Source organism: Zeus faber (assembly GCF_960531495.2).
Source record: "Zeus faber genome assembly, chromosome: 4".
Classification (NCBI taxonomy): Eukaryota; Metazoa; Chordata; class Actinopteri; order Zeiformes; family Zeidae; genus Zeus; species Zeus faber.
In genome coordinates, this window is record NC_137191.1 from 13381300 (window position 1) to 13401891 (window position 20592).

A 20592-nucleotide genomic window follows, 5' to 3' on the forward strand; every position below is an offset into this window, starting at 1 on the left:
AAACCCCCCTTTACCATAAATCCACTTCATGCATCTGGACCTACATCATTGCAACATTATAAATTGGCAGCTTGAGGGTTAAATTCTGCTCTCTGCAGCCACTTATGCGGTCCAAACTCTCACAGGACTCGCTGCACGCTAAAAGCCAAAACAGAACCGCCTTTCCCGCCCATTTTCTTCTTTTGTTTTCTTTTTGTGTTTTTTTTTTTCTTTTTTTTTCGCCCTATCCAGCCGAGGCTGAGCTCGGCATCCCAGTTGCCATAGCGAGCCCGCAGCCTCGGAGCAGTTTGTGACCCGAGCGGAAATCACGAAATGAGGAGGCCTGATGCAACAACTGGAAACTGTGACCGCTGGAACCCGGCGAACCCGCGGACGAGATACACAACGCACACATGCACGAGGGCGCCGAGTGGGGGGAAAGTCGGTTGTAGATCTTGAGCCAACGCGCCCGTCTTCCCCCATCGCCAACCTCCCCACGCTTAGCCTGTCGTAGGTCACACCTCCGTCTCTCCTGCGGTTGCCCCCTCCTCCTCCTCCTCCTTCTCCCCGTGTCGTTTCCCTTTAACCTGATATCCCCTCCTTCTCTTTTGTCATCTTCATTTATAGACAATGTTTGCACTTTGGGTGCCGCCGATGCTCCACAAACATTACTGCGACATGACTGCGAGCGAATGAAAAGGCAAACACGCCCGGGCCTCCATGCTCTCCTCGCGACCTGGGAGACCGTCGACGCCGTCATTGCGTGTGTACAGTAAACGGCCCTTGTTGTGGTCACGTTGATCTTGTTGTGTAAATCTGTACGTTTGAATATGATGCGTTTTCATTCCACAGAGAAGCAGTGGTGTGTGGTGGTGGTGGTGGTGGTGGTGGAGGGAACATGTGCCCTCGGCTTCTGAACAATGATGAGTCAGACAAGCCATTGTTGGTGGAGCTCGTTTTTTATTATAGGTAGAGTTTTAAACACAGGCTTATTTAAAGAAGGATCTGACTGAATGGTGATTCTGTGTGCAGAATCCTCTCATGGGCCTTCACGTCGTATGTCGTACGAGATGCGAATTATTTCAAACAGCGCCTATACTTTATGCTCCTTTAAGAAAACAAAAGAATGCCCGTTCACTACATAAACCTATTTATGAAATCCTCTTCTCAAGAAGCAGGACACGCAGCAATACGCAAACAGAACATCTAGGCTTCGAGAGAGACCTTGAGATGTTGTTATAACGAACGTTAATAAATGTCAATCCGTTTCATGGCCTTATTGTTGAAGTGTAAAATTCAAAATTGTTTGCATAAATATGATTATTATAGTACTACTACTACTACTACTACTACTACTACTTATAATAATAATAACAACAACAATAATAATAATAATCATAATAATAATCATAATAATAATAATAATAATAATTATTATTATTATTATTATTATTATAATAGTACTACTTCTACAAAATATTATAATTATTATTTATTATTAATACGATATAATACAAGATTATTGTACCCGATACCCGCCAAGCCAGTCCTCGCCAGCCGCCTCCAGCTCCTCCTCCTTCCGGGTGAGGGGCGTGTCGGGGGCGGGCCCGAGCGACGCTCAGCTCCCGCGGAGCCAGTACCCTACCGGGGCTGAACGCAGCACTCCGCCCGCCGCGCCCTTCCTCCCTCGGGGCAGAGCAAGGCTCACCGCACACAGGTACGAGCTCCGCTGGTGGGAAATAAAAACAAAAAAAAAGATTCAAAAAAATATCCAAAAAAGGAAAAAAATAAATAAAAAAAAAAAAAAGCGAAAAGGGGAACAAACGAAAAATAAAAAATAAAAAAACAACACCTCCGTTGAGATAAAAGAAAGAAGACCCGGAATGGAGCGCCAGCAGAACTGATGAAAAGCTGGTGAGCGCACGTTTCTTTCCCCTTTCCGCGCCTTTTGTTTTTTTACTGCCTTTCTCTTATTGTTGGAGCCCGTCGGGGTGCGTGTGTCCGGGGCCAACGGATCTGGATTTACTCGTTGAACGAGTCCTAGAGAAAGAAAGAAAGAAAGAAAGAAAGAAAGAAAGAAAGAAAGTTGCCCGCACATTTCTTTCTTTCTTTCTCTTTCTTTTTCTCTTTCTTTCTCTCTTTACCCGATTCCGTTGCTAGATTTACAACCAAGCAATGTTCTTTCTTTCCCCTGAGCTGTATTCCCCCCCCAACTTGAACCTTCCTCTCTACTTGGCTGTGGATTGGATGGAGGTGACCACATGCTGATCTGAAACCCACAGACTTTCTGAGGTGTTCGCGTTTTAAAGTGGCAATCCGTGAGGTTTGTCTGTGCTGGGTGGGAGACACTGCAAGTCCCAGGATTCCATTCGGAACAGGCGGCTGTTTCGTTTTTCCGACACCCGGGTTTACCCCTCGTCTTTTCCTCTGAAACGCTCGCTTTCTTTTCTCCAAAGTTTGCCTCATTCCGATGTATTGATCTGTTGCGATATTCTATTATCCGCTTCTTGCCGGAGAACGGCGGACCCCGCCACCAAGAATTCAAACAGCATATCAAGTAAGCACACGCATAACGCAAACACACTGAACGGCTGCTTCCTATAAAGGGCCAGCTAAAAAACAGTATCACAAGTTTGTTTTTGTTTGTTTTTTTTTACAAAATAATGTTATGGATTACCACTTTAAAGTCTCTGTCCAGTGGCATCTGCCATGTCTCAAGGGCCTGGAAGCGCCTGGAGTTCATTACCGTCTGAACTCCACTTCCAGTAGATTTTTTTTATTCATATATATATATATTTCAGAATATTTTCAGTTGCACACATACATACACATAAATAAGGTGTGTGTGTGTGTGTGTGTGTGTGTGTGTGTGTGTGTGTCTGTGTGTGTCTGTGTGTGTGTGTGGGTTAATTGTAATTGTTGCTAATATCTACATTCTCCACCCACAAGCAACGTGAAACATGTTTTGTAAAACTCCTTGTCCTTGTATATTCCATTTCAAAATATACCTTTTGTCTGGAAATTTGTGGGTGTGTGCTATCGGTGGTCACAGTGTGCCCCATTCCCGGAACCCCCCCCCCCCCCCCCAAGTGTATTTTCATCTGCAGTAGCGTTAACATGTTACAATTTCACTCCTTAAACATTTTCAAGGGCATAACGTCAGTACATCTAGATAGAAATTGCGACTTGGAAGTTCTTTGGATACATATTCAACAGTTCTTCCGCAGATTTGTACCAAAGAGTTTGTTTCAAAAATATTTAAGATTGTAGGGGCCACATGCTATGCAAATGACTCCCCAAACAGAAGCAAAATGTGTGTGTGTCTGTGTGTGTCTGTGTGTCTGTGTGTGTGTGTCCCTGTGTGTGTCTGTCCCTGTGTGTGTCTGTGTGTGTGTGCATGCGTTTCAGGGCGAGAGGAAGCCACTCCGCCGGTTCCTGTTTGATTTTAAACCACGGGCCGAGCGAAGCCGCTCTCTCTCGCTCGGCATCCCTCCTCCCCCGGCGGCTGGAGCAGCTGCCACGATAAGGGAGCGCTTCTGTCGGCGCCCTCTACCAGTAGAACTTCCCCGTTTTTGTTTTTTAAAAAATGTTTTTTTACTTCACCTCTGGTGGTCATAGTCAGAGAAAGGCGGCAGCAGGTATGCCCGCTGTCACGGTTTTAAGAGCCGCCTCGCGTACGTGTCCCGAGGCGGCGAGGCCGAGAAGCGGCTCGTCTCTTTTTTTTTGGGGGGGGGGGGGGGGGGGGGACGAGGGACGGGCGTGGCGGCTTTTCGTAACGACCGGTTGGCGCTGAAAGCAGTGTTTAGAGATCTTGAAAAACTGAGCCCGTTTACACACACGCACAAAGGAAGTGTGATTCATGCACAAACGCGGCACGGAAGATCACTTGCAAAGCGTGTGTGTGCACAGGAACAGCACAAGCCACATCTCATGCGGCGCACTGTTGTTTTTTTGTTTCCCCTTTGATTTTAAGTTCCCGCGCTCGACGCTCTGAACGCTCCGGCAGACCTCGCCGGTCCGGTCTCCCTCCGCGGAACCTCCTCACGTGTTCGGACAGATCGACAGCGAGGGGCCCCGTCAGAGCGCTTTCCCTCCGACTTGTTTCATTTCCCCATCTGCACCTGAGACGGGTGAACGATGGCCGCAAAACAACCCGTATGTTCTATGGGAGTGAAGTGTACCAAATACATCTGTGTACATGCGCGTATGTATTCATGAAGCCATCTTGTGAAGGGCATTTAAACATGTGTTAATATGACAGCTATAATACTGTATCTATTATTATGGAGTTCAGTGGGAATAGATGGCGTCTTCTTTCCAGCCCGAGCTACCCGTGAGCACTGGTCCCGCATCGCTGATCGGATCGTACGGTGCCGCGGTGTTGCACGTCAGGTTTCACTGGCAGGTGAAAGGTGAAGGGATCCCATACCTGAATCTTCCTGATTCAGGTATGGGATCCCGTGACAAAATACCTTGTTAAAGTCAAAGCCCTGACTGGCGAGAAAGTCAATACTGGAGCTTTGACAGATGAATTTTATGTCGGGGGATGCTCTGTTGAGGGGCTATGGGAATATATAACAGAAACTGGCAGGTTTCTGGTTTTGTGACCTTGAGCACTTCCCCGCTTTTTGTGTCCCTGTGGCTTTTGTTTGTGTTCAATTGGGCCCTTTGTCGCCGTCAAAGTCCACCAAGGACGTTTCGACGGCCCCGGAGTCGACCTTCTGGCGTTCCGCCGCATTTAAGTGTGTTCTTGCCGCCGGAACGTTTTATCGCGTGTTTTCGCTCATCCTCCAAACACGCTGGGGAATGGATCGCTGCTACTTTGATAACACAGACTCAAGAGATTTATTACATTTTTTATTTTTTTTTGTGTCCGTACGTCAATCTCAGATTGATGCCGCTTGACGGGATTGATGCCGCTTTTTACACTGCTCCACCGATGCCAGTTCTTCGGTGTATCTGCGAGATGCAGAGCTGGAAGGTTGCTGCTTGAAAATCAGACGTTGCAGTGACGAGAAGGAAGAGAAATTTCCTGATTGTTGGAAGTGTGACCTTAGGACTTTGCTCCAAAGCTGATTTCCAGGCCAGAGAAACTCATTACACCACGAAGCGCACGCCTCTTCCACAAACAAACTCGCAAAAAAAACCATGAACTTCTCTCTTGCACACGCACACGCACACACACACACACACACACACACACCCTCTCATAACACTCCGCTCGCGCCTTTGTCCTTTATCTCTTTCATACGTTTTTCTTTTTCTGATTGGAATCTTCCATAAATATTTGACATCCGCGCTTCAATCAAACGCTTTACTATTCTTTCTTATCTGTCCTTCATTTTGTCTCACTCAATGTCTTCCCTTTTCTGATCCGGCGTTCCCCACGCCCTTAGCTCGACTCTGTGTCTGTGTGTGCGTGTGTGTGTGTGTTTGGATTGCGATTGGGTTACATAGCTGGATTGTGTAATTGCGAGGTGTCGCCGCTATAGGAGGCCGCTCAGTTCTTTCCATTGTCGAGGGCAAACGCAGCTTCCCGCGGGGTTACCGTGCGTGCGGTTCCCGGAGTGGGAAGGGAACGTGTGCGTTCGCAGAAAAGCTGTCGATTGAAAAAAAAAAAAAATGCCCTCGGAATATCCCTCCGGAATATTTACTGTAAATAGAGGATTACGACTCATTTTGTTGGGCTGATTTTTAGGAGTTATCCGTGGAAAACAAATGTGGGATGGTGGGCTGCAGGTGGCGCCGACCCTGGCCCGCAAAGCACCGGCTGTGTCCGGATTTTAGTCGGTTGGCTTTGAATTTTCATCGAGAGGGAACTTTCGATCCGAGGGCCGTTAAGCCCAAGAGACTTTTGGTTGACGATGGATTTAAGTGATTGCATTATGGGTAATGTAGGAGCCCTGCTGGGGCGTGGCCAGATGAGCTTGGGCTTCCTCCATGTCTGTTTCTCCGCACTTGCCGCTAGATTACTAACCGCACTGACAATCCTTTAATGGTTATTTAATATTCTCCAGGATTATATTTAATCTCCTCGGAAATTAAATGTCCAGAGACGAATAGTGGCTTCATTGGAGATTTAGTTAAGCAATGGAAAGTCAGAACATTTGGAACTTTACTTACCCGGGTTTCTAAATCTGTTCGTGCCTGGTACAACCATTGGTAGGATAAAACCTTAATCAGCACTTTATCAGTGAACTTTAAACGGCTACAGAAGGTTCTTCAGAACCCAAATATTGGCTGATGTTATTGGCCTACCGATGTAATATGTGACTATCTGTAGCAGAAGAGCCATTTATTGGCATTGAAGTTTGAAACATAATCATTTAGGTGGACAGTTAAGTCAAGCAGTCTAGTCAGAGTTAATTTGTCTCTGCCCAAATGATGAAAAATCGGCTAATTCACACTTTATATTTCGTGACATTTCTAACATCGTTTGAAAATTCCACGTCAACTTAGATAAAATTGTTTTTTTTTAAAGATTTTATGAAAATTATCACAATCTGGTCAGATCATTGCGATCGGGCAATTATGTGATAATTGTGACGGCTGTGAAGGAAATTCTTCCTTCCTGATACGCCCCTTTCCCCACAGCACCAAAATCCCCGTAATACCCGCTAACATCTGGCTTTTGTCACCAGCGTGAAATGAAAAACCCGGCAATAGATCCGCGTTTTAATCGGCTCGTGAGTGTGGGGATCGCACCATGGAGAGCTCAGCGGAGTGGAGAGCACGCTCCCCGCCGCTCCCCGCTCCTCGCCACTGAAGCACCGGTGCTCCATGCTGCTTCTACTGTTGTGTTGGCTCGTTCATGAACGATCCGATTCTTTTGAACCGCTCGAAATACTTTTTTCAAATTTTACAGTTTTATGTCATACTTTGTTCAAGCTGTTGTCTCCTCTGCTGTTTTGTTCCCCAAACACACTGGAACCATGACATGGCCCTTTTCTGGTGCGTTTGTGATGTCAAATGTGACGCACCAGAAAAAAACTGCATTTTCTCCTGACAATGTCAATCACCTGTTTTTTGGTGAACCCCGGTCAACTCGCTAATTTTGGTATGAAAACGGTATTATTTGTGTGTGTGTTGTGTGTGTGTGTGTGTGTGTGTGTGTGTGTGTGTGTGCGCGTGCGTGCGTGCGTGCGTGCGTGCGTGCGTGCGTGCGTGCGTGTATATATATATATGGAATCAAACTTGCTGCCATTCCATTTTATCTATCTTATAGTTGAAGGATTATTCAACAATCAGCTACTAACATTATATAAAACCCTTGGTTATTTAGCTTCAAGCGTCTAATATAAATTTGTTATTACTTATTTTCGCAGATTAAGTATTAAACAATACAAGACGAACGGGCTCCAAACATCAACTGGACTCCTCCCACCGGCCTCCCATGATGTCATGCCAGTAGGACCGGTCTGAATGCTGCCCTAAAAACCAGCTCCTCCACGCCCTGAGCCCCGAAGCGCCCGCTGCGACCTACACTGCCCTCAGCTCGACTGACCGACCGCCTGCAGGTCGCCATGGATACGATGACTGACGACACGGCCGGTTGCTTCTACAACCGCTCGGTCAAGTTCTTCTACAACGCGAGCGGGAAGAACATCAGCAACCACTGGCGCACCAGGGACTACGTGATCGTCACCCTGGGGATGCTGGTCTGCTTCATCGTCATCTTCTCCAACATGCTCGTCATGGTGGCCATCTTCATCAACAGACGCTTCCACTTCCCCATCTACTACCTGCTCGGAAACCTGGCTGCCGCCGACCTCTTCTCAGGTGCGGGGATTAATACCGCCCGTGACCGTCGTGCCGCAGTGCAGTCAGGATGCGTGATTCACTATGTTGTTCACTCATTTGACTTAACATTAGAAGCGCTTTTGAGTTTTAATGTTGCGTTTTTGATGTCACATTCATGCTGAGTAGAAATGAAATGTCTCGCCTCTCCCCCAGGAATCTCCTACCTCCACATGATGTTCCACACGGGGCCCTGGACCATCAAACTGTCCAAGTACCAGTGGTTTGTTCGCCAGGGGCTGATCGACACCAGCCTCACGGCCTCGGTGGTCAACCTGCTGGCCATCGCGGTGGAGCGCCACCAGACCATCTTCACCATGCAGCTCCACAGCAAGATGACCAACCAGCGCGTGGTGCTGCTCATTCTGGGAATCTGGGTGGTGGCCGTCATCATGGGCCTGGTTCCCACCATGGGCTGGCATTGCCTTTGCGACCTGGATAACTGCTCCACCATGGCCCCCATGTACAGCCGCAGCTACCTGGTGTTCTGGGCCGTGCTCAACCTGCTGACCTTCACCGTCATGCTGGCTGTCTACACCCGCATCTTCCTCTATGTCAGGCACAAGAGCCAGAGGATGTCGCAGCACACCACCCAGATGAGACACAAGGAGACGGTGGTCAACCTGATGAAGACCGTCTCCTTGATCCTGGGTGAGAATCTCCCAAATCACTCAATTGAAGAGGCAACATCAGGAAATATTAGTTGACAATTAATTGTCCTATAAATCATTTCAATTTACAATTTCATTGTCTCTTCTCTTAATTTTATGCCACAATAATGGTACAACATTATAATATTGTAATAATAATACACATCCACACTTAATTTGGCTCAACGCAACTGACTGAATCTGTGAAAAACTCACCAATTTTACAAAATGATCACCTTAGCTCAACTATTGAGCTGATAAGATCATGTAATAGTTGTGCCATCGCAGGGCACAGGTACCACACACCTGAGGTGTATGAGGTGACGGGGGACGCATTCATCTTTAAACACACGCACATCCATACACTACACAGTCATGATGGGAGCTTCAGCTGCAAGGGCCCAAAAAAGAGAGGATCTTGGTCCTCGGAGCCCGTTCCACTTGGAAGGGGACCTGCGTGTTAGCGCTTGCCTAAACTTGATAAACCAGATGCCATGAACTTCACATTCACTCCCTCACCCTCCCTCTCTCCCTCCCTCCGTCCCTCCCTCCCTGGCATTTTATTCTCCTTTCTGTTGATCTACTCTCATTACTCCTCTTTGCACTCCATTCGGCTCGAGCATTTTAACTTTTGATGAAAATTCCACTGGTGAGGTATTTCACTTCCCTCTCTCACAGACCAAGGGGTGTGTGTGTGTGTGTGAGTGTGTATGTGTGTGTGTGCGTGCGTGGGTGCGTGCGTGCGTGTGTGACTCTGAACGTGCCTAGGCAGAACAGCATAGCTCAGGCTCCATGACACAAAACATTCCCTCGTTTCTCCTCCCATGTGAATGACACAGCTGTGCGTGTGTGTGTGTGTGTGTGTGTGCACATGTACCATCCCACATCCTTGTATTTTCACATTTCTGTTTCTACTTTATAATGGTGCATAAGTCGGAACCCTGTGTGTGTGTGTGTGTGTGTGTGTGTGTGTGTGTGTGTGTGTGTGTGTGTGTGTGTGTGTGTGTGTGTGTGTGTGTGTGTGTGTGTGTGTACAGTTTGAATTCCTGGGCTGTCCACTTTGGTATTATGATAATGAAATCTGATCTTGCAGACCAGCTGACATGGTATGTGTGTGTTTGTGTCTTTGTTCACGTGTGTTCCCTGCTCTGTATGCAAGGGAGCAGAGGAATTTACACTGGTCCTTTCCTCTCCCTCCCCATTCCTCCACGCACTTAACATCTAACTTTTCAGTCTTCCTCCTGCTCCTTTTGGCAAGTCTCCTAGTCCTCAAGTCCTGTAATCAGCACTTTCGATTTTTTATTTATTTTATTATTATTTATTTTTTAACCATTATTGTTGTCCCGGTGTCTTTATACTCTCACTCACTCCCTCCCTCCGTCCCCCCCTCGACGCCCCCCCAGGTTGTTTCGTGATCTGCTGGACGCCCGGCCTGGTGGTGCTGCTCCTGGACGGCCTGGGCTGCGACAAGTGCCAGGTGCTGCGCTACGAGAAGTACTGCCTGGTCCTGGCCGAGTGCAACTCCTTCGTCAACCCCATCATCTACTCCTTCAGGGACAAGGACATGAGGAGGACCTTCAGGAGGATTCTCTGCTTCTGCTGGCGGGGCGGAGACCGACAGGGGGAGTCCGGAGTACGCTTTAACACCCTGGAGCAAGAGGTACTGTCCGAGAGCAACGGAAGCCACCACGATGGCGACGACCGCAAGGCCACAAAGTCCGACGGCCACATTTAGGATTTGCCGTAGAAATGGAGGAAGCCGCAATAGGTCCTGTACGCAGAGGTGTGGTCAGAACCACAGGCCAGGACCTGACGGTGATGGGGATTGATAAGATGGTGCAACGCACCAACACTTTCAATGACGAAACAATGTTCTCACACGTGCATAACATCCTTGTTCATAGCAACACGCATGATGAGCTCACCTCCCGAAAGTCTCGGCGTCGGGGCCCGACAGAAGTTAAATTAACGTGCGGTAGGGCTGAACGATTTGGGAGAATAATCTAATTGAGATTCTTTTTAGACCAATATCGTGATTGCAAGTTAGTATGGAATTTTTTTTTAAGTTCTTTATCTTCTGTATTATTCACACAAGCAATAAATCCTTCTATAGTATGACCAACACAAAAATGGATACAGTCAACATATAAACTGCTCTTCCCTGTCGCCCAGGCGTTTAACTATTGAAGTGTAAAAAGAAAAACCTTTAATCACAGTAGAAAATTGACTCATTGATTTAATTTCAAGTCTTGTATTTGTTGGAATCCGAAAATGAACATACGAGAAATACACGGTGTTCCAGCAGAAATGTGTTATTTTTTATAAAAATGTTGCGCGCATACGTCCACATATGCAGAGTGTCGCTTCGTGTGCCCGGAGTCAGCCGTATGCCCATTAAATGATTAAAAAGGTTAAAAAATAAATAAAAACACGCGTTATTCTGGAAGGCGCTTCCTTCCGGACTCTACAGGTGGTTCCGGGCTCCCACCGAGTCCCAAAAAAACACATCATCTTTTTTTTTCTAAATCCAGGCTTTGCGATTTGAAAATTGCGTTCTGTTAAATTGCAATGTCGGTTTGAATTCGATTAATCGTTCAGCCCTAACATGCGGGGACAGTTAAACGGTGACTGGTGGCAGCGTCCAACAAACCTTAAATCGAAACCTTCTATGTTCTGTGCTCGAACCAGTGTTCAATTAAAAAAAAAAACACACACACAGGACACAGTTCCCTTTCTGCATCACCAGCTCAAACAACAAAATCTTAAATCTTTATAACGTAAATGTTTTTTTTAAGACAGTTTAGTTCATCGAGCTAAGATTCCATCATTTCGTGTATGAGTTGCATCAATCGACACTTTTCCGCTGCCTCTCGGAATCCAACGCCGACCTCTAACTGAGCAGCGCAGACGTGGATTGTACAAGCTACAACGTTACTGTTGTAATGTATTGTTTTGCCATTAGAGATTTAACATACTGTACTTCTGTGTCATGCAGATAATCACACTGATATCAGGGACCAGCGCCGCCGCATCCCTCTGACTTTTTGGAACTGTGTCAAATAGAAATACCGAAAAAGTTGCAATCCACATCTCCGTGTGCTTTATCTGGAGTTGCCATGTTACAGACTCTCAAACCTCCCGAGTTAATGTTCAGTAGTTCCTCCAAAAATCAACCCCCGCCTCATTTCTGGCGGCGTTGTCAGTATTGCCAAAAATACCGGGACTGTGCGTGTGTTTAGTCTGTATCTATTGACATGCTTGTATATTTGTTGTGCTGTCGCCTTGTTTGTGTCACACCGTGCACATTTCCAAAGCGCCCCAGATGTCCGCCGCTTGGAGCGGGTTGTTTTTCACCTTTTTTTTTTTTTTTCCTTCCCCCCCGACTGTTTGTTTTGGCACGTGCGTGTGCATCGCAGGCGTGCGTGCGCTCCTACCCATGCCGGCCCTCGCGGGGACGTGCGCAAGGACCCAGACGCACGCACCCTGCTCCGACCTGCGTCTCGGCAGCAGCGAGGTGCCGCTGCAGGAATGTGCGCGTGCAGCGTCGCAAAGTAGTTTTAAATATTTACTCATCCTGTCAAAATCATTACAACAACACAGGAGGCACGGTGCGGGCAGGGGGTCCCACTGTGAGTTATCATGCTATGTGACCCAGGAACTATTTTCATCATCAGCCCATTTGTACATTTTGGTAATGGTACATAGTAGTAAATCATGACTATGACAACCAATACTTTTTGGGGGAGCGGGGGGGGGAGGTTAATTCAGTAATCTATTAAAGGGATAAAAACTAAGCCAACTATATTCTTCTTTTTGAAATTTTAAATCCATACATCTGTTGATATCCACATAAAAGACTCACTGTTGATATTGTACGTTTTTGAACTATTTCATTATATTATTGTTTTATTTTTATATGAAATGAATGAATGAAATGAATAAAAAAACAACAACAACAAAAAAAACAAAAAAAACCAATTCAATTCCACATCTGCCGGTCTGTTTGTTTGGTTCTGTCTGCTCCTTGTCTGTCTGCCATGTGTGCTCTGTGCAGCGTGTGGCGAGTGTTCACCTGTGAAAGAAAAACTGCAAAACGTCAAACTACAGGTTATGCAATATGATTGAAAGAAATACGTGGTTATTTTTATTTTTTTGGGGGGGTTTTTCTACCTATTTTCCTCTCGATTGACTAAACCATTTTCTCTTTTCTTTCCCTTCAACTCCTTTTTAATATCCCACTGCTCTCTCTCTCTCTCTCTCTCTCTCTCTCTCTCTCTCTCTCTCTCCCCCCCTTTCGTGTCGTCTCATTCCCCGTTTATCACCTCATTTCTTTGACTATTCTTTGTCTGTAGCAGTGTAAGAGTCGTAGTGCAGAGCTGGATCTGCCGGGCAATGGAGCATCTCTCGCTCTGGATGGATCCTCGGAGGTCCCGGCCTCTTCAGAGAGCTGCAACTGAAATCCCCCCAAAATTGGGGAAACGCCGCATTTTTCCCCGCAACATGTCTCGTCCTCCTGACATTGATGAAGTCTTTTTGAGTTCTGCCGTGAAAAAAATCTATTGAGAGAGAGCAAAAAAAAACAGAAAACAAAAACAAAAAAAAAAACTCCAAAGCATTTTGGACCAAAAACATGACATCACGCTGTTAAATGATCTTGATTTGATTTTAAGATACATTTTGTTGTTGTGCTTTTTATTCTTCACAAACATGCGTAATATATTTTTTAAGGTTCTCTGAATGATCGTGATTTATCTTTTTTTCTGACGCGACATTAACATTTTGGGCCATTTTTTATTTACAGCGACATGGAGGCGGATGTGTTCGGTTAAGACGTCGCGTAGAATTGTGACTGCCACCCGAACGTGTGACGTGATGGAGGGGGTGGATCATATACGAGACAATCGCGTTTCAAAGAGAGAAAATTAAATTTTTAATGAGGTACGGTTTTGCACTTTGTGTCGGTCCCTACGGTCGGTGTTTTGAGAGGGAATGTTTTGTATTGTGTGTTATCCTGCGTGTAGTGATCCGCCCGCCCCCGTGTAGCTTCGATATCAGGTATTGATTTCAAGAAACAGCAACATGACTGCCGGCGCTGCCAAATAGATATTTCTAATGTAGAATTGTGGATTTTTATGTGAATAATTATGTTCTCACAATTCCAACCTATCAAATGAACTACAAACCGCTCATATACTCAATATGATACTCGGTACTACTGCTGGTATCTCTAAAGAGAAAGTGTTATCAGTCCATCCCAAGCTATATGTGTAAAAAGAAGAAGGGAAGAAATTGCATGAATGTCTGATTCGGCGTTTGCACGTGTTTGTTTGTATGCAAAGCCGAATCCCTGTTCACAATGTTTATATAGAGATTTGTGCTGTTGCAGGTTCTACAGCTTTGACTGATGTAATCCGTCCACAAAACCAATGAAAACTGATGCGTCATTAAATATTTCTCTGGTTCTGATGAGCTGTGTATCGTGCAGCTGCTGGGTCCCCTCCCCTCCTCCCCTCGCCCCTTTCAACATTCAGCATTGGGAAGGAGGCAGGAGAGCGGCTGCATCGCGTCCATGTGTTTTAAATGTGAGGTCAGCCCGTGAGGGTTAGGTCAGCCGGGCGGAACCCTCGTGGCCACGTCTGCTCCGCTCTACGTTGCTGGGAGAAAGAAGAGAAAAATCTCCTTTTTATCCGAGTGCCTACTTTTCCGAGCCCCTCCGGCCTTTCTCCTCCCGCTCGCTGGGGGATACTTAAGAAACGCCGACTCCTTCCCCCCTGGCTGCCAAGAGAGAATCTTTTTTTTTTTTGTTTTTTGTTACTGACTCCCTCCTGTCTCCGGATAATGGGAACCTCATCTGGAAGGGCTCACCCCCTTCCTGTGATTCTTCTTCTTGGGTTTCTTGACGCGCAGCGACCTCCTCAGCCCGCTGCAGGTCCCGTCCTCCTCGTTCCTTCCAAAGAAACCTGAGGACGCGCCTCCCGTCGGATGCCCTTCCATGAAAATGAGCAGCTTATGCCTTTACAGCACCGCGATATGGACGGATCCACCCGCAGTATTTGAGAGACTCGTGCGTGAAAGTGTTCAATATTATTGCGAGACACAACCTTTGTTATCGAAACACTTCCAAGTGAGGAACGTCTTGTGTTGGTTTTCTTAATTTCACTCACTTAATTAAAGCTCACTGTCCAGTGCCCGGTACATGTCCAAATAACATACAAACAAATGGGAATGTGAAGTTTGGCGGTTGGTATGGACTCCAGGCGCCATTTTTTGAGGCTCGCTGGCATTCCCCTGCGCAGAGAAATAGCTAAAATATACGAAATGTACGAAAAATGGGGAAAGAACGGCAGAAAAAAAAGGGTCGAGGTTTCACACAAGACGGTTGCAAGATTTTCTGCGGCGTTTTTTCACCCAAACAAGACGTCTTTTAACATGAAAATGCTGCGCGACGTTCACGGTCAATGCGAGCGCTCCCCCAAATGTGGCGGCTCGCACCAGCTTCACATTCCCTGAAAGGGAAATTTGAAAATATATATATATTTCTTTTAATTTCCCTTTCAGTTTATCAACTTCATGTTTATCCACTTCAAAAGAAAACTTTTGAAGAGAGATCAACCTTCACCAAAAATGTGGTGAATACATTGTGGATGCCGAAGGCCCCTTATACTGACATTTACCCTTATGTCAGAACATAATATTTCCAGAACCAAAGCACACACATAAATGGGTCTCTGCCAAAGCGACTTGTGTATTTATCACTAGAAATTGGAGGGAGAGACCGATTAACATACTGTATGTAATGTATTTAAAGTCACAGAGGTCAACCCCGAAACCCACGCACCTTATTCATCTTCCTGGCTCCTGGAAGCAGCCCGCGCTTTTGTGTCGCCGGAGGGTCCAGAAGGACCATCGTGTTTTGCTTCCCGGCTGAGGAGGAGACCTAGATGTTAACACACTGGTTTGGCAGCATTCTTGAGGTTTTTTTTGTTTTGTTTTGTTTTTTGTTTTTTTTATAAATGGTCTACAAAGTCATGGCCACTGAAGCTGGGGCGCGCCCTGCCGGTGCTCAGCGGTACTGCAGCCATGGCAGAGGCCTTTAATTGTCGTATAATAGCCAAAAGGTTTGGTCTCAACCACATTTGCATAGTTCCATGTTTACGTTCTGTTGTCAGGGTTACGCCCCAAGAGAGTTATTCCTGTTTACGCTGTGAGCCTGGGCACTAGTCTGCTTAACTTCTGCGAGACAACTGTTCCTGGCAGCCAGATAGAAGTGTGATACCAGCTAGGTTACCATGGCGACTAATGCTTGGTTTTCATGGGTTCAGTAAGAGGCTGACGATTGACTTTTCTTCCATATGATAATACCTTTGATACATATGAAGTACCGCTCTTGAAGTGGAAATGTGCATTTTGCTATTTTTTTAATGACTTATTTTTGAATTACTTATTTGAATGAATTATTTTTGTTATTATTGTATGTTTGCTGTGATGTGTGCTGCTGTAACACCTGATCAATAAAGTATCTATCAAATCTAATCACTGGTGATGTTGAGGAGGCTGTACTACTACTACTACTACTGATGTTTGTTGAGTCCGATCCACTCAACCGACATCAATGACTGTCACTCTGCTTTACAAATACCTGTAATTATAAACAATAGACCCACATCACGTAACTTCCCTGTAACATACAGGAATCTAAACGATCTATTACCGGTTCGGACTTCAACTATCAGTCCCCCCACGAAAGCCATGCACCCAGAACAATAAAAATGGCTTTATTATACGTCAGGTCACTAACGAATAAGTCATTTATTGTTAATGACCTTATAAGTAACCATAACCTGGATTTCCCTCTACTGACTGAGACCTGGCTGGACAGAAATGGCAAAGTTGCACTCATTGAGACAGCACCTCCTAATTTCAAATTCATCCAAACCACTAGAGCCATGAGAGAGGCGGTGGAATAGCTGCTGTCTTCTCTGATATCTATAGCTGCAAGGAAAATCCCCTCTGAGAAGTCACGTCTTTTGAACACCTTGCTATATCTATAAACTGCAGTGCAAACTGTCTATCGGCCACCAAAATCTAATTGTGGCTTTCTTGATTAATTCTCTGAGCTACTGTCCAAGGTCTCCACCGATTATGAATGTGTAATTATTTCAGGTTATTTTAATATTCATATTGACTGATTCATGAAAACTTCAGGTTCATCATAAGATTCACAAGGATAGACTTAATCAGTACAACATAGAAATTAAACAGGCCAGGTTCAAAAAATATAAACAATAGTAAAGTGCTCTTCTCCACTGTTGACCGACTAATTAATCCACCATCTACAACCCCAACCCCATGTCTCACTTTGTCCCTTTAAGCGTAAAAAAAAAACTGGACGATATTGTTGGTCAACTCAGGACCTCCACCTGCTGCTTGGACCCTCTCCCTACTACATTTTCTAAAACTGTTTTAACTGCCTAGCACATGAGCACTCAGTGTATTAATGATATTAATGCATGGATGTCACAAACCATCTTACAACTGAACAAAGAAAAAACAGAAATACTCATCTTTGGTGCAAATGCTCAGAGACAGAAAATTGCAGCTTATTTGAGTTCGCTGTCCCTGGAGAGCAAGAATGAAGCCAGAAATCTGGGTGTAATCATAGGCAGCGATCTAAATTTTAAGAGCCTTATCAATCACTTATCTTAGCAAAATCAGCTTTTACCACCTAAAAAACATTTCAAATTGTCAAAAGCAGACTCCATGCATTCAACGAGTAGATTAGACTAATGTAATGGCCCAAAATAAGCTGTGCAGCGGCTACAGTTAATACAAAATGAGGCTGCAGGCGTTCACTGGGAAGTTTGAACACATTTCACCTGTTCTATCTTTACATTGGCTCTGCATTAAAACCAGGATTGATTTTGAGATTCTACTACTTGTATATAAAGCTAAAAATGGCATTGCACCTCAGCAAAATAAATGCTAATTTCTCATGAACCAGCAAGAACTCTCAGGTCACCAGGCAGTTGTCTTTTAACTATCCCTCGTACCAACTCCAAAGCAGGGGAGGCTGCCTTCTGTATCTATGCCCCACGTAGATGGAACATCCCGCCTGGGGACCTGAGAGAGGCCCCCACACTCAACACCTTTAAAAGCAGGTTAAAAACCTTGCTGTTCACTACAGTCTATGACTCTGTTGAGTGTGTGTGTGTGTGTGTGTGTGTGTGTGCGTGCGTGCGTGTGCGTGTGCGTGTGTGTGTGTGTGTGTGTTGTATGTTGTGAGATCTGTGTGTGTGCTCTGGAAGCTGGGAGATTTGTTTATTCTGCACTGACTGTTCTTATGGTTGCACAGACATTTTCTTTGATTGTATTTCTCAGTAAAGCGCATTGTGTTGCCCTGGTATGAAATGTGCTTTATAAATAAAGTTTGACTTGACTTGACATATTTTGTTGAAAAACTATAACAATTATAAAGAATGTTTAATATTCATAAAAAAAAAGTTAAAAAAAAAGTTAAATAAAAATCGATAATAAATATCAAGAGGTTTAAAAAAAAAAGGTCGAAATGATTTTGCTGCGGACCCCCTGCAATTCTTTCGAGGACCCCTAGGGGGCCACGGGGCCCTGGTACCTCTGGTAGCATCTTCCTGCAAAAGAGGAGGCCGCAGTCATAGGACAGCATTTTTAGGACCCTGGTTTTCCGCGACAGCGCCACCTAGCGAATTCTATTTTTAAAGGTTTATTCCACCCTAATAAAATTTTCTATCCAAGTACTTGTAGTTTTAAAGGTTTATTCCACCCAAATACTGGTACTTGGCCAGAAAGTAGTATTTGTGTGGAGCAAACCAGCCCACCCGTGCAGTGTTTTGAATGTCGCCTAACGACTCACGCCGGAGCTGATAGAAGCAACAATAACAGGAGCACATTAATATGAACTCACCTCCTGAGAAGGCTGATGTTGCATGGCAGACGCCAGACGCTCCATGTCTGGCTCCAGGGACGACAGTCTCAGGCGAAGATCTGGATCAACGTTCAATTTATTCCTGTATGTCGTCTTCAATGCCACAAGCGCCGAAAAGCCACAGTCTCACAGAGATACGTCGTCGGGAAAGGCATCAGGAATCGCAAGGCTCTGTCGGGCAGATCGGGATACTCAGAAGCGACATGAAGCGGGTACTTATCAGGTACTTCTGTGAGAAAGACAGTTTCAACGCGCTGTCGCAGGAGAGATCCACAAGAGCCTCCTTCTCTTTTACGCTCAGGCCTGCGAGGGTGTGGTCGCCGTGGCTGGCGAAGGAGGTTTCAGATCCAGCTGCACTGCACATCTGGGATGGGGAAGAATTCGCACAGCTCGGTCCTCAAACCACGCAGGCGCTCTTTGGCACGACTGATCACGGTGACGGGAAGCCGCAGTTCTTCCTTGGTCAAGAAATCTGACCGATTCTCAAACGAGTCAAAGTTTGACCACTCGACTCGCCTGGCCCACAAATCCATTTTTCTTATGGTCACTTCTATTTTATTCTGGACATTGAACATGGTCACCCGCTTGAGTGGTGACCATGGAGGTTGAGTCCATTTAAGTGGCTGAAAATGTCCGCCCCACCTCATCACGCGATTCAAAACGTTGCATCAGTACCTTCCCCCTCGAGAGGACTTCGGTGTGTAGCAGAAGCTGTTTATGGTCACTGCCCATCTCGTCACATAAAACGGAAAATAAAGGTGATTGCAGCGGGCGGCTTTTGATGAAGTTGACTGTTCCAACCGTCTCATCTAGAATAGTCGTTAGATCTGCAGCATTTTATTTACAGCCAGTGCTGCTCTGTGTATACTGCAGTGGACAGATGCTACGAGTGGAGCCACAGCGTTCACCCGGGCGACGCCTCCACCGTGCCGGCCCAGCATCGCATGGGCCCCACCAGCGCTCACTCCCACACATTTGGACCCATTGATCCCGTTTGAAACTACAAACATGTTCGGAGATTGATTGGCTCGCAGGCCTTCTCTCCCAACATCACCCCCACCATCTCTTTTGTGGCAGGAAGAATTCAATTCTCCCCGATTGTATGTGGCTTTACCAGGCTTGGCTTTGAGTCGGGCGACCTGATAGGACGCTTCCGCGGTTCGTCTTCCGTGCCCGTCCAAAAAATACGCAATGATAAATATTCAGCGCTTTACTTTCTCCGAACCTGTCTTTTTTGTCAGACAGGCGTGACTGTCCCACCTGTCTGATCCATTTTGATTATCATCTCAAGTTCAAAAATGTACAAGTGCATGTCGATCGTGGTCCGGCTTGGTTAATCGATCAACCAATGTCATAGGGCCGACCATCAGTTTCTATCTATCCGTTATGATGTATTTTTGAAGGTTTAAAAGAAAAAATACCACAAAATTATTAAAAGAAATTTAAAAACATTTCTGTAATTAATCTTTTTTTTCAATAAATATATGTGTTTTGGCCATGATTTCCCACCAGTGGGACGCGGCTCATATGTTGGGAATCACTGGTCTATAGGTTTATTCCACCAAAATACTACTTTCTGTCTAAAGGTTTATTCCACCCAAATATTACTTTCTGTCCAAGTACTTATAGTTTTAAAGGTTTATTTCAACCAAATACTAGTACTTGGCCAGAAAGTATTATTTGGGTGGAGTAAATCTTTAAATAGTTTTAAAGGTCTTTTCTAAACAAATACAAGGTTTATTCCGCCCAAATACTACTTCCTGTTTAAGTACTTATAGTTTTAAAGGTTTATTCCACCCAAATACTAGTACTTGGCCAGAAAGTAGTATTTGGGTGGAGTAAACCCTTAAATAGTTTATTCTAAACAAATTTGAGGTTTATTCCACCCAGCTTCTACTTTCTGTCTCAAGGTTTATTCCAACCAAATACTACTTTCTGTCTAAAGGTTTATTCCACCCAAATACTACTTTCTGTCTAGAGGTCTATTCAACCCAAATACTACTTCCTGTCCAAGTATTTATCATTTTAAAGGTTTATTCCACTATAAGTATACGTATAAGTACTTGGACAGGAAGTAGTATTTGGGTTGAATAGACCTCTAGACAGAAAGTAGTATTTGGGTGGAGTAAACCTTTAAATAGTTTTAAAGGTTTATTCCACCCAAATACTAGTACCTGGCCAGAAAGTATTATTCGGGTGGAGTAA

The 20592-nt window shown here is 45.2% G+C and overlaps 1 protein-coding gene across 1 annotated transcript; it reads left to right on the plus strand.

Moving 5' to 3' along the window:
- Positions 1-1642: 1642 nt before the first annotated feature.
- lpar2b (lysophosphatidic acid receptor 2b) lies at positions 1643-13523 on the plus strand. The gene is made up of 5 exons (XM_079999899.1): positions 1643-1893; positions 7305-7758; positions 7933-8427; positions 9830-10086; positions 12779-13523. The coding sequence occupies exons 2-5, from the start codon at positions 7503-7505 to the stop codon at positions 12881-12883; spliced, it is 1113 nt and encodes a 370-aa protein (XP_079856025.1). The 5' UTR covers positions 1643-1893; positions 7305-7502; the 3' UTR covers positions 12884-13523.
- Positions 13524-20592: the final 7069 nt, after the last annotated feature.